The 14,892-nt window shown below is 34.4% G+C and overlaps 1 protein-coding gene across 2 annotated transcripts in view; it reads left to right on the plus strand.

Moving 5' to 3' along the window:
- LOC145248304 (uncharacterized) overlaps positions 1 to 14,892 on the plus strand; it is a 936,478-nt gene that overhangs the window by 292,373 nt on the left and 629,213 nt on the right. For both annotated transcript variants that reach the window (XM_080110193.1, XM_080110194.1), the window contains exon 7: positions 5,837 to 6,129. In XM_080110193.1, coding sequence (XP_079966319.1) covers positions 5,837 to 6,129 — 293 coding nt within the window. The remainder of the gene's footprint in view (positions 1 to 5,836; positions 6,130 to 14,892) is intronic.

Raw genomic sequence — 14,892 nt, forward strand, 5'->3', positions numbered from 1 at the left:
TTAGAGCAATAGGTATATTAAAGTTATAGAAACAGGTATATTAAAGTTATAGAAACAGGTATATCAAAGTTAGAGAAATAGGTATATTAAAGGTAGAGAAATAGGTATATTAAATTTAGAGAAATAGGTATATTAAAGTTAGAGAAACAGGTATATTAAAGTTAGAGAAACAGGTATATCAAAGTTATAGAAATAGGTATATTAAAGTTAGAGAAATAGGTATATTAAAGTTAGAGAAATAGGTATATTAAAGTTAGAGAAACAGGTATATTAAAGTTAGAGAAACAGGTATATCAAAGTTATAGAAATAGGTATATTAAAGTTAGAGAAATAGGTATATTAAAGTTAGAGAAACAGGTATAGTAAAGTTAGAGAAACAGGTATATTAAAGTTAGAGAAATAGGTATATTAAAGTTAGAGAAATAGGTATATTAAAGTTAGAGAAACAGGTATATCAAAGTTATAGAAATAAGTAAATTAAAGTTAGAGAAATAGGTATATTAAAGTTAGAGAAATAGGTATATTAAAGTTAGAGAAATAGGTATATTAAAGTTAGAGAAATAGGTATATTAAAGTAAGAGAAATAGGTATATTAATGTTAGAGAAACAGGTATATTAAAGTTATAGAAATAGTTATATTAAAGTTATAGAAACAGGTATATTAAAGTTAGAGAAATAGGTATATTAAAGTTAGAGAAATAGGTATATTAAAGTTTGAGAAATAGGTATATTAAAGTTATAGAAACAGGTATATTAAAGTTAGAGAAACAGGTATATCAAAGTTATAGAAATAGGTATATTAAAGTTAGAGAAATAGGTATATTAAAGTTATAGAAATAGGTATATTAAAGTTAGAGAAACAGGTATATTAAAGTTAGAGAAATAGGTATATTAAAGTTATAGAAATAGGTATATTAAAGTTAGAGAAACAGGTATATTAAAGTTAGAGAAATAGGTATATTAAAGTTATAGAAATAGGTATATTAAAGTTAGAGAAACAGGTATATTAAAGTTAGAGAAACAGGTATATTAAAGTAAGAGAAATAGGTATATTAAAGTTATAGAAACAGGTATATTAAAGTTAGAGAAACAGGTATATTAAAGTTATAGAAACAGGTATATTAAAGTTAGAGAAACAGGTATATTAAAGTTAGAGAAATAGGTATATTAAAGTCATAGAAACAGGTATATTAAAGTTAGAGAAACAGGTACATTAAAGTTAGAGAAACATGTATATTAAAGTTAGAGAAATAGGTATATCAAAGTTAGAGAAACAGGTATATTAAAGTTAGAGAAACAGGTATATTAAAGTTAGAGAAATAGGTATATTAAAGTTAGAGAAATAGGTATATTAAAGTTAGAGAAATAGGTATATTAAAGTTAGAGAAATAGGTATATTAAAGTTAGAGAAACAGGTATATTAAAGTTAGAGAAACAGGTATATTAAAGTTAGAGAAACAGGTATATTAAAGTTAGAGAAACAGGTATATTAAAGTTAGAGAAACAGGTATATTAAAGTTAGAGAAACAGGTATATTAAAGTTAGAGAAACAGGTATATTAAAGTTAGAGAAACAGGTATATTAAAGTTAGAGAAACAGGTATATTAAAGTTAGAGAAATAGGTATATTAAAGTTAGAGAAACAGGTATATTAAAGTTAGAGAAACAGGTATATTAAAGTTAGAGAAACAAGTATATTAAAGTTAGAGAAACAAGTATATTAAAGTAGTTAAATTGCTGCGACGGATATGTTCTATAGAAATGTAATTGAGTTCATGGGTTGTACCTCTTATCACATCGAAATTTCGAACAGCCTATCCCCCCTCATGATGAGTCATGATGAGAGGTGAGCAAAGTAATATGACGTCTTGCTAATCTGACGTTCGTAGTCTTTCTATTTGTAAAAAGGCGGGAAACGGCCTTTGGCAAAAAATGGAAATAACTCGCGCATGTGCAAAGTGTGTTATCAGGTCGGTAGAAAAGTTTTTTGTCGATTTAAAATTTCATCTTGAATATTAAAACTAGTATACCTTTAAAAACCTTTATTAATAACAATAACGACATTTGCTCTCTGTAACTTGATTCCATCTGCCAACGACCTTATACAGTTCTGGTACTTATGCACTTATGTTACCGTGCTGAAATAATAACGTTATTACTTAGAAAACCATTCTTAACATGAAGAGGGAGGGTGTTTTGAAATTATTTTCTACTTTCACCTAAAAGTATAATTTAAAAAAATATATCGTAAAACTTGAATTTAACTTGAAAGTGCTATGTTTTAAAAAAAATAGCACGTTAACATAAGTGCATAAGCGCACCGTGCATAAATGCATAAGCACCGAAATTCTTGAAGTTTTGATGTGAAATGTAAATTTAACTAATGTTCAACCTCCTTTTGCGATGTTAACCTAAGGTCGTCTAAATGTTTTGTAATCCTCAGAATAGATGATAATACGAGGGAACTAGATGAGGAGGATATGTAGGGCGGAGCAAGATTTCCTAACCAAATTCTAAGAGATCTTTACTCAGTAATGCCGTGTGAGAACGAGTTTTTTCATGATGGTTTAATAATCTGAAAAAAGAAAAAGATATAAATTAATCATTGTCATATGTTTAAGTAATAACAATATGCACAGTTTAAATTACAATAGTTTCAAATGCTCCTTCTACAAACCAGCAAAATAATTGCCTGACGTATTAATCTTCAAACAATGACATGGATGTGCAAGCAAAGATCTTATGTTATTCTTACAGAGGCATTACCATTTTTGGAGTCTTCAATATGACCGTAACCAAGGATTGACCAGTGCTCTCCCGACTCATTAGCAAACATTGTAACTAGTGATGGGACGATTCCAATAGTTTTCACAATTCCGATACAATTACCGATTCTGCACAAAATTCCCAATTCTAATACAATTCCTACTAAATTCCGATTCCGATACATTTGCCGATTCCGACTCCGATTCTTCATAAATCTCTTAATATTTAACTATAAAACTACTATTTTTCCGATTACTGTAAAAACATGTTTTAAATATGCACATATTTTCTCAAACGTAAAAATACACTTGTAAATGGGTGACGATCTACAGATTTTAGCGTTGCTGGTAGTTTAAAAAATCAATAAATATTTATTATTTTATCATTACTACCAGCAATCGAAGGTTTTGTTTTAAACAAAATCAAATAAAAAAAGATAATTAAAGGAATCGTTTTTGGCATCAGAAAATATGCACAAATTTTTCTGATTCTGATACCCCAAAAAGTTCTGATTTTTCCAATTCGCGTTTCAAATTAAACGTCCCAACACTAATTGCAACGATTAAACTAAATGGAATGTTTTTTCTTTCTTTTATTGAATGACAAAATGTTATAGCACGTTCTTAGATGGCGTACTGTTGCCAAATTTGGGGAAGAGTTGCTAAGAGCACCTGGCTCCGAAAAAACAAATTCGACATAAAGAAATGATAAAAAATGTGACATTTCCCAGTTTCTATTCCTTCTATCTTTATACTTGTTTTGATGTCTTGTTTATTTTATTAAATTTCAATTTGGACATATTATTTTTATTTATTTATTTTTTTTACAAGGGAGTCACCACTTATCATGGCCCAAAGGCCACTCGAAGATAAGTGTTAATGAATGTATGGTGGTGACTGGAACAACAGTGTAGTAATCATTAGTGGTGGAAGTTGATTAAAACTTGATTATTTAAAGAAACGGCTCAACATGAATTTGTTTACATTGAACTTGAAGACGACAGAGTTGTAATCAGCTGGAAAGCAGGCAAGCAGAACAGAGTTCCATAGGCGGGCAGTTCTAGGAAAGAAGCTCAATTCATGGAATTTGTATTTAGATTTAGACACAGATAGGGAATGGGGAAATTTGTTGATAGTGGTTGTAGCTAGACGATTGTTTGTTGTAAAGGTTTGGTAACGGAGGGGGGGATATAGATTGAAGCTCAGATGAACACCTCCCATGAAAATAACATTATAGCAGGGACACAACATCTCTCCTGTGAGAAAGAGTTTGCAGGGAAGATGTGGCAACAGTACTCTATTTTAGGCCCTATCTGGCTCATATACAGGTAGAATATTGCGCCGGGAGTGAGATACCTTCTGGTGACCTTGGTTACACATTTAATGTAGGTTTCTCCATTTCAGGCCAGGGATGAAGGTCAAACCCAGAAGTTTATTTTTTATATCAATGTTATAGACACTATTAATTTCTTGAACACATTTTTATGAATAGACGTATTACGACATCTGCACTTGATATAACTAAGAAAACATTTTATAATGAGTGAGGGATTGGATTCTGACCTTCAATTCTGACCTGAAATTGAAGACCTACATCAGGTCCATTGCCAAAAGCACTGGAAAAAATGGGGTAATTCTATTGTTACAGAAAGTATTTCACTCCAAACGCAATTATCTACATGTACAGGGGTCAAATACGTTCTAAGATAGAGTACTATTGCCACATCAGGGGAGGAGCTATTAAGAGCACCCTTTTCTTCCATGTCAGAGTACAAAACCGTCTTTGAAATCTAGTGAGCGAGAAATTTTTCGCCTACTTTTTTCTCACAGAAGAAATGTTATGGGTCTATCTCTGTTGTATTGTTACTTTTATGGTAGGTGCTCGACTGAGCGCCAATCTATGATTCCCCCTGAAAATCATTTGCAACAAATACTCGTCTAGCTACAACCACTGTCAAAAGTTTCCCTCACTCTCTATCTGTGCCTAAAACTAAAACTAAACGAAAATTCCATGAACAGAACTTATCTCCTAGAACTGTTCGTTTGTGGAACACAATACCGTGAGACTTCTTCCGAGCTGACTATAACATGGTCGGTTTCAAGTTTAATGTAAATAAATTCTTGTTGAGCCGTTCTGTGACGTAATTAAACTCTACCCAAGTTACAACATTACTGATGGTCGAACTTGTGTAGGGCTTAATTATATGAGGACGAATAAGGGGAGGTGGTTAAGTGGGTAACGACACACACTGACGACCTGGGTGTTCCAAGTTCGAATCCAATTCGTTCCAGAAAAATTAATTTCACTTAGGAAGTTGGCAACCTTCACTTTTTCTAGAAAAAGTTCTGACTAGAATAACATTGGGGCAACAAATATCAACCATAGAATATTCAGATTCATGTGATGGTGATTACTGCAGATTACCACGGTGTTGTCTCATCATCTACCTAACACTCATTAACCCTTATCCTTGAGTGGCTTCCGGGCCTTGATAAGCGGTGACTCCTGAGTAAAAGTAAAACGGCTGGCATGAACGTGTATGGGAATCGAGTTCTCCACACAAACAGACACACAAACACAAACGGATGACCTTAAGGCAAACACGACTATCGCCCTTTAACTCTGGCAATATCGTTCTTTGCCTCAAGGGGGCATCACTTCCGTATCCGGATCTCTCTCTCTCTCTCTCTCTCTCTCTCTCTCTGCCAGACCGCATTCGAACTCTTGATGCCTAAACGCAAGTAACGTTACTCATCAATCTTTCGCTACAAACTCTTACAACCTTGAATTTATAATTATCTTGTAAATAAATTTACTTGTTTATATTTGTAATATCGGCATATTTCGTGTCTTCGTTACTTGGCATACGGGACCATGCAATGATATTCTTCGATCTCCTACTTAACAACAGAGGATGAGATCGTCGACCACATTAAAAGGCGATCCCGTCTTCAACACGTGAAAACTTATACTCTATAAATAATAGTTTGACTTGATGTTTTGATTACAGAAGTAAATTACTATTCGTTTCAGACGAAACAGTTATTTTTGGTTATTTTATTTCTTTGCAGACAAAAAACGGTATCGTCTGATTTCGAGTTCTGTTTCAACAACTTCGACCAACAAGCGTCTAAACATCTTTTGAATAAAAAATCAGACAAGGGCGATTTATTACAAACGAGGGGATTATCGGCCGACTCTACGTTCTTCTGGAAGCCGACTTCAGTTATAAAATCACCGGCAAATAAAAAGTGTCCGCTCAATTTGGAACCAAGCCAAATCTTTTCACTAAATAGTATCCTATCTAATAGAATTCACAACTCGCAGAAAAAGTCTAAGAATGAACTTGGAATGAAAAACAATGGTAAGTATTTAATTTCTTATCCAAACAACAACAATACTAGCAATAATAACAACAACAACAACAACAACAATAATAATAACAATAATAATAATAACAATAATAATAATAATAATAATAATAATAATAATAATAATAATAATAATCACAAAATCCTATGGGACATGGATATACAAACCAATAAACCCATTCAAGTAAGACGACCAGAGTCTATACTAGTTAACAAGAAGGAAAAGACCTGTCAGAGTTTAGATTTTGCCGTTCGAGCAGACCACAGAGTGAAGATTAAAGAGACGAAGAAGTGGAGAAAATACATTGAACTGGCCAGAGAGCTGATATGAAGGACGTCAGGATAACACCAATAATAGCAGGAGCACTAGGAACAATACCAAACATCTTTGAAAAAGGAATGGGATAGATTGGAATCAGAGGGATGGCTGATAAGATACAACGGATAATAATGAAAACTGCAAAAATATTAAGGAAAACTCTTGAATGCGGAGACCTACAGGCACAAGCCGGACATACAGAAAATGCTACAGGCTTAAACACAGAGGAGTATCACATAGAATCATGAAACTGGAACTGTATATTTATAAGTTAACCCCCTACCTTCCTCCGATTTTTTTAACTGCGTGTACATCACCAAAAACTAACGCCATACTAAATAAGCGAGGAAGCTCAAAGAGGATGGAAAGACTGAAGAGAAAAAGCACTAACCAGACGTCTGCTGGATGAGTTCAAAGAGGACTGGGATCTTAGAGGGGCTATTTGCCACCCAGATTCCAGGGAAAACCAATGATTGCGGCCAACAAGAAACCAATAGTAAGCGACTGTTATGATAACACAAATTCATCTGAAAAGGTTATCAAAAGAGGTGGATAGTACTGGAAATCTCGGGAGACTTATTGTCACTCAGACTACAGAGAATTCCATGGCATGAATCGACTACAAAAAGCCGTACGACAGGACCCCTTAAGCATGGATAATAGAATGCCTAAAAATGTATAAAATACCAACCAGGATCATCAACATGACAGAAAATGCGACGAGAACCTGGAGACTGAAATTGGCAGCTGATGGACAACACATAACATAAATTAACAAAGAGGCATCTTCCAAGGAAACTCCCTATCACTATTACTGTTCATCATAGTCATGATGTACCTGAACAGTATTCTGAGAAAGTGCCAAGCCAGATACAAGTTCTCTAATACGGGGGAAAATGTACCATCTGATGTACATGGACGATCTGAAACTTTTCACAAGGACCCAAACTGAACTGAGACATTAATGAATACCACCAGAATCTTCAGCCAGGATATCCAAATGGAGTTTGGTATGGAAAAATGCGCACTACAAGTTATAAGAAAGGAAAACCTAGAGACGACAGAAGGCATGGAACTACCCAACCAAACGGAGATGAGGGGAATAAGGCAACAGGACATCTGTAAATACCTAGGAGTACTGAAAGCAGACACCATCAAAGCAACAGAAATGAAAGAGAGAATTGGAAAGGAATACCTCAGGAGAACCAGAAAACTTCTCGAAACCAAATTATATAGCATCAATCAATCTCAAGGACTACTTCAGCCTATTTGGTTATTACGGACATTGATCAGAGAGATTCCTAAAAGCAAGCAAGAAGGATTATAGGGAGGAAGTCATTGGCTTGTAGAGATGTGTTCATGACAGGTTTTTTGTGTTTTTTAAGGAGAGATATATTTTTGGACTGAGCCGGATTCAGAGAAATATTTTCGGTGAAAAAGATTTTCGAGTCATATATTTAAATGTGAGAAAACGAGGGACATTATCATATGGCAAACAAAACAAAATAATGAGTTAAGAAAGCATATATTCACAAAACAGATATTTTATATACGTTTAAAATGGAAGGTTTACAGCAGTAGGAGAACATAGAATAATGTTCGTTAATATTTTTAGAGTTCTTGTAAAAACAAGAGATTCATCAACTGAGGCATTAGAAATCGATCTGAATCGATTAATTAAGAGCCGTGAGCTTCAGGAGTCAGAAAAATCGTATTCAAAACTTCTATGCTCAATTAAAAGAAAGTAATTCATTGAAAAGTGTTAATGTGCTTTTGTCTGCGTATTATGATTGGAGTTCAGTTAAAAAGATTGGAATATTTCAACGAATAAGGTTGAACAGATTGACAGACGATAATGTCGATGAGTTGTGTGTATGTGTGTGTTCGTTAATGTTTGTGTGTGTGAGTGTAGTAGAGAAATGTTGAAGACATGAGCACTCACAGTATGACATCAGCAATACCGATCCGCAGATTCGGGTCGACTGGGTTCCACTGGTTTATTGAAAGAAAAGATGCTATGCAGCTCACAGAAAGACCATTTCAAATAAATTCAGAAAGTTTTCTGATTGCTCCAAAATATGATTATTTGTTTTTATTCAGGATAGTGTATGCGCAGACGGTATGCGTACAAACGCATTTATGCATTTTCATTTTGTACGTCGATATACAGGATGCATCTCTCCGTCATTCAAAATTTCCTTTTAGAAATAAAATGGAGTTATCTCCTTCAGATTCCCATCTCTGCGTTGAATGATTTGCATAACTGCTTCCACGAGTCGGCAATTAGTAATTCTTTCATATTACCAGGCGTTATCAAGTCATGTTTGCATCAGCCTCTGTAGCAGTAGTAATTACGACAGCAACCGCAGCAGCCACCGCCATTAACGATGTCTGAAATATTTAATTGACTTGCCATTGATTGGAGCAAACACTTAATATCCATTGGGATTTAACCAATCAGAAACAATCTCTTATGCGAGCAGAGTACTGGTTCCCCAAAGGTTATTTAAAGTGCACCGATGTTGTTCGTTTTCTTTAACCATAAAACAGTTTAGATGTGCAACCGACTCGCGTTTTTTTATGCATTATTTAAATTATTTGGACTACTATTTTCAGCTTACGTCAAATTTTCACAACGTTTCAGTCGCTGTAACCTCCGATCTTATATAGTCGAACTAAGAAATTATTCTGTCGAACTTGGGAATAACAGAACCTTTTATTTAATTCACGGAGATAGCATGCTCTCGTTCTGTCAGCCATGATAGAGAGTCCTAAATAATTCGCAATTGCATTTTGAGTTGCTCGCTCTGAGGACTGAACCTTCACCTCGAGAAGAGTAACATACAACTGAATTATACCAAATATTTTATTTATCTTGCGACAGGTCCTTGCAGATAATCCTAGTATGTATTTTAGGAATCTTAAATCTAACGTTGTTTAGCCCAACCACTGGACACTTCATTAAGCATGAAAACCAAATACACCTTTCGCAGTGGATTGTCAGCATCGACATGAGACTGCACTATCTAAGATAGCGACATATCAGCATGTGGACTTTCAATACCATTTCAACACACAAAATTACTCTCAAATAACAAGATAAACTCATGAACCTTTTAACTAACCGTTACTCGTATTTATATGTATGGACTAGTGTGGACTACTGTGGGACAATTAATTGGAATTGGAATCGGAAATCAGAAAAATTGGAACTTTTTGAAGGTATTGAAATCAGTATCAGAATCGGGAAAATTTGTGCATATTTTCCGATTCCAAAAACGAGTCTCTTTTTTTTATTTGATTTTGCTTAAAAGAAAACCGTCCTCTGCTGGTTGTAATAATAAAATAATAAATATTTATTAATTTTAAACTACCAGTAGCGCTAAAATCTATAGATCACCCTCCCCCGCCGGTGTATTTTTACGTTTGAGAAAATATGTGCTTATTTAACACATGTTTTTAGTGTAATCGGGAAAAATAGTTAAATATCTAGAGATTTATGAAGAATCAGAATCGAAATTAGTAATTGTATTGAAACCAAGAATTTAGTGTAGAATCGGTAATTGTATTGAAATCGGGAATAATATTGGAATCGTTCCTTCACTAGTACGGACTTTGGAATAACATTCCTATATCGTGGATACTTAGCACCATTTTTCTCGTACAGTCACACGAACTTATTAAAACTTTTTGTTTTTTAACTAACACTTATCTATGATTACATGTTTAACGAAAAAACGGAAAGTTGCCAGCCGAGTAGAGATCACAAAAGTTATCTTTGATGAACAAAATCTTCTTCATAAATCAGTAGTCCAACTGGAGAATTCCTAAGCTATGTCAAACGCTTAACAACATTTCAGAAAGAGACCAGACTACAACTGTAGGAAATCTGGAGTGATGTGCGCTGGGAAGTGGTTTAATGAGGTACCTGAGGATATAAGCATTAGTGGAGATGGCAATGTAGAAGTATGATAGGACAAAAGTGTCATGATAGCGAAGCAATTGGAACATAATTGTCCGGATTTGGTAGTTATTGATAAGCTCTCAAAGTGCCAAATCATAGATTTGCAGTGTCATTTAACAAGAATATAATTGAAATGAGAATGAGAAGTGTGGCAGTTACTCTCTGTTGACCTTGGAGGTAGATATTTGGTTGCTGTCTACGCCACAAAGTGTGATACAAGGTCGGAAAGTAGAGAATAGGCAAGCTCCCCTAAAGGAGGGGTGCTCTTGCCTCGACAAAAATTGTCTGAGCATCACCGTCGGCATTCGCCAGTCGGGGTAGTTCAGCTGACAAGCAATAAACTTACCCCACTCGAAAGCCGGGTGGCAAGGTCTGGGAGGACCTCCTGGGTGATACCCAGGCGGCATAATTCAGTTCGACAAGTACTAGGCCGGTTCCCAGCCCCCCACCTGTCGAGCTGAGGGTCAAGAACAGATCCTTGACGAGTACTTTCTACCTAGTCTTTAAGCTGCCGAAGCAGCAAGGAGATTCATCTCCATGGATAATTGCTGGAAAAGTGCATGCATAGAGTTAAAACAATAAGCTATTTCGGTTGTAGTAAATACGCTGGGTGTGGTATCAAATCGTCTGGAAGGATATTTGAAAAAACAAAAAAACAAAACTAGGAATCCTTGATGCGTTGGGCAGTCTTCAGTTTTCTGCAATTGTTGTTACCATACATACTTTTGGGAAAACCCTTCATCTTTAAAGCTTCTGGTTTGAAGCCAGGATTGAGTGAGAGTCCTTTGTGAATGAATCCCATCCCTTTTCAGGGAGCCATTATAAAACGAAATCAGAATTATTATTTTAATTTATTTCTCATCTATCTTTTAAATTTCTTTTACTTTTAATCTAAATTAATGGGCAAAGGTACAACTAGACAACAGATGAAACAATAAGCTAATACGTCACTAGAAGTTGACTGAAACAACTTTTTACTTTTATCCACTTCAAATTAATAAAATTATGAAATTGTTCACAAAGGAAGACAAAAGAAAGCTGAAATAGAATTGTTAATCAAAGTCAGTATATTTTTGAGTTGGTTCTAGGACTGTCAATGTAGTTTGCTACAGTTGTGGACGGTTTGGGGTTTGTGATAATTGAGGACAATCCCCAGTTTGAGACAGTTGGCGGCTCGCAAGTCCCCCAAGATAGATTGGAGAGATTGATGTCAAAGTGGGACAAGAGTAAATCGGGCTGATAAAAAGATCGCAAGGTACTAATACGACCAAACAGCTACTGACAGACAATGTTCAGGATTAAGCTATGCGACGCTATCATACACAAAAAAAACACACACACATGCACACACACACAAAACACACACACGCAAGCACAAAAACACACACTCACACATGATGATGATCGCAACGTCTTGTCAGACGAGTGCCACTCCCTCAGAAACTGAAAGTCCATGAGCCCAAAAATGACTTATTTAGTCCTGCTGGCGAATTCACACGCTCAATCAGACATGACACTGAAGACGGTCATTGGTATACATACATATATATACATGCACACATACATACATATATACACATACATACGCATACACACATACATATCACACACATATATGCATACATACACAATACATAATGCACATACATACACATACATATACATACATATTCATACACACGTGCAAACATACAGAAGTCGGTCATTGGCATACATACATACAAATATATACATGCATACATACATATATACACATACACACATACATATCTATAAGCATACACACATATATACATACACAATGCATAATACACATACATACATATATATACACACATGCAAACATATACATACATATACATACATATATATACACACATATACAAATACATACACACATATATATACATATACACATACATATACGTACACATATGCACATATATATATACATAAACATACACTTACCTACATATACATACACATACATATATATATGCATTCATACACATACACACATACATGCACATATACACATACATATATATATATGCATATATACACATACATATATATATGCATATATACACATACATACACACACATATATGCATATATACACATAAACACATATATGCATGTATACACATACATACATGCAAACATATATATACATATATACATACACACAAGCGTATATACACACATACATATATACATATATATACACATAGATATACATGCATATACATACACATGCACATATATAAACATACATACACATATACGTAGATACATATAATGATGGCAGATCAATTATTACATGCTTCCAGCATTTCAGGCCTACACATGTCACAACTTTTTCATCGCCACGGGACTATTTTTTATAGACAAATACCTGAGGGAGTATCTATACAAAGATGATGTTACAGAATTTTAGCTTTGTACGACAGCTAAATCTCTCTCTCGGTTCAAAATGTTGTCATCCAGCAACAAGCAAGAGCAAGATAGCCAGCAACAAGTCAAACTGCAGACCAGTTTAATGCGGGTACTGGTTTCCTGCTTTATGATTTTTTATGCTCACACATACACACACATATACACACATACACATGCAGGCACACACAAATATACACACATAAACACACAGGCACACACATACATACACACACATTCACACACACATACACACATATACATGCACATGCACACACATACACACGCACATACACACATATACATATACATGCACATACATATACATACACATACACATGCATACACACACATACACACACATATACACACATCCACACACACGCACACCCTTATACACACACATACACAGAAATTCATACGGATACGCACGCACATACATGTTCTTGATTACATTTAGGCTAGAATAGCTGTAGCCAGGCACATAGCATTTATCCCACCCTAAAATAACAAAACTTTTGTCATCATTTCGCCTCAGAACATTTTCCTACTTTCTCCCACGATTCTAAGTGAGTTTTGTAGATTTGATTATATCGAAAAAGGTTTTTGTGATTTACATCTGCTTTTTTAAATCCCATTATTTATCGTGGATTTAAATAATAATAAAAAAGATGATTTGTCTCTAAAAGGTCATCAGGACTTTACCCACTTCACTAGTTTGGGAACAACTCCTTCTCCTAAAAAAGGGAGCTGCTTGTTTCTTCGGTCTATCTGCACCTCAAAATAACCTTTTGAAAAATTCAAGCCATTTTCAATATTTTTTTCAAAATAGACTTAAAAACTAGAAACTTAAAAAGTGGGACGGACAGACATGCAAGCAAAGAGAGCGATAGATATAATATAGAAGACTTTTTGGCACATTAGAATGAATGCTTTATGTCAAATTGACAGTTGAATATGGTTAAATTTGTGCTCATTTTTGCATTAAATATTAATTTGTATTAATTCCTAACCGTGCATTGAATAATAATTAGTTTTCTGCACTTTATTATAACAAAGATCATACAAATTTTAGTCAGGTCAGACCAGTAGTTCCTGAGAAAAGGTGAAATGGACAGACAGACAGACATACAGATAAAGAGAAATACAATATAGATAAGTCCCTATTTACTTGTCTCTCCAGTGCTAAATAAAAAATGAGCCCTCTGATTCTTGACCACAGCAAAATGGAGTGTACTCTTGGAGCATACTCCTTTCTGTAAAGCTCTGAAGGTTATATACACAAACGCTGCTGTCCTGCTTCCTAGCTGACTACAATATAGTTATCTCAAGTCCAATGTAAACAAGTTCTTGCTGAACCGTCCGTCCATTTAAATAATCAAATTATATCAAATTCTCTCTATTAACGATTATTATGCTGTTGGCCCGATGACAACCATACACTTATTAACTCTTATCCTTGAGTGGCTTTTGGGTTTTGCTAAATGATGACTCCCTTGTAAAAAGATACTGATCTCGTTATTTAGACATTTCTACAAGAGAATGCTCTCCTCAAATCGAAAAGGTACTACACTATGATCCTAGTGTTTCTTTTTCCTCTTATTCCCATCCGTTTCATTTTTAGCTGAAATTTGCAACTTTGTATTTATGTAAAAAAAATAAAATTGTAATTTGTTTTTGGAGATGTGGTGAATAGGACTCTACTTGAAAGGTAAATTTTATCTGAAAAGAAAAAACGTTCATGAAAATTATAACAACTCAAATTTAATTATTTGAACTTGAGAATTTATGCACTCAAAGCAAATTCTATTTGTTCATCTAAGAACGATTATGGTTTCTGTTTAATCAAATGGCGCCGGCGCTGGGAATAAGCTTTGATCGTTTCCATCTTCAAGCACTTGTTTTGAAGTGTGAAAAAAAAAAAAATTGTGATCTCAGAATAATAGGAAACAAATATTCCCTTCAGCAATTTTTCCATCAAAATTTAAGTCTCAGGACCAATTTTTCTTTAGAATTTTTTATTTTGAATTTTTCTTT

Source organism: Euprymna scolopes, chromosome 26 (assembly GCF_053919585.1).
Source record: "Euprymna scolopes isolate OS-2025 chromosome 26, ASM5391958v1, whole genome shotgun sequence".
NCBI lineage: Eukaryota > Metazoa > Mollusca > Cephalopoda > Sepiida > Sepiolidae > Euprymna > Euprymna scolopes.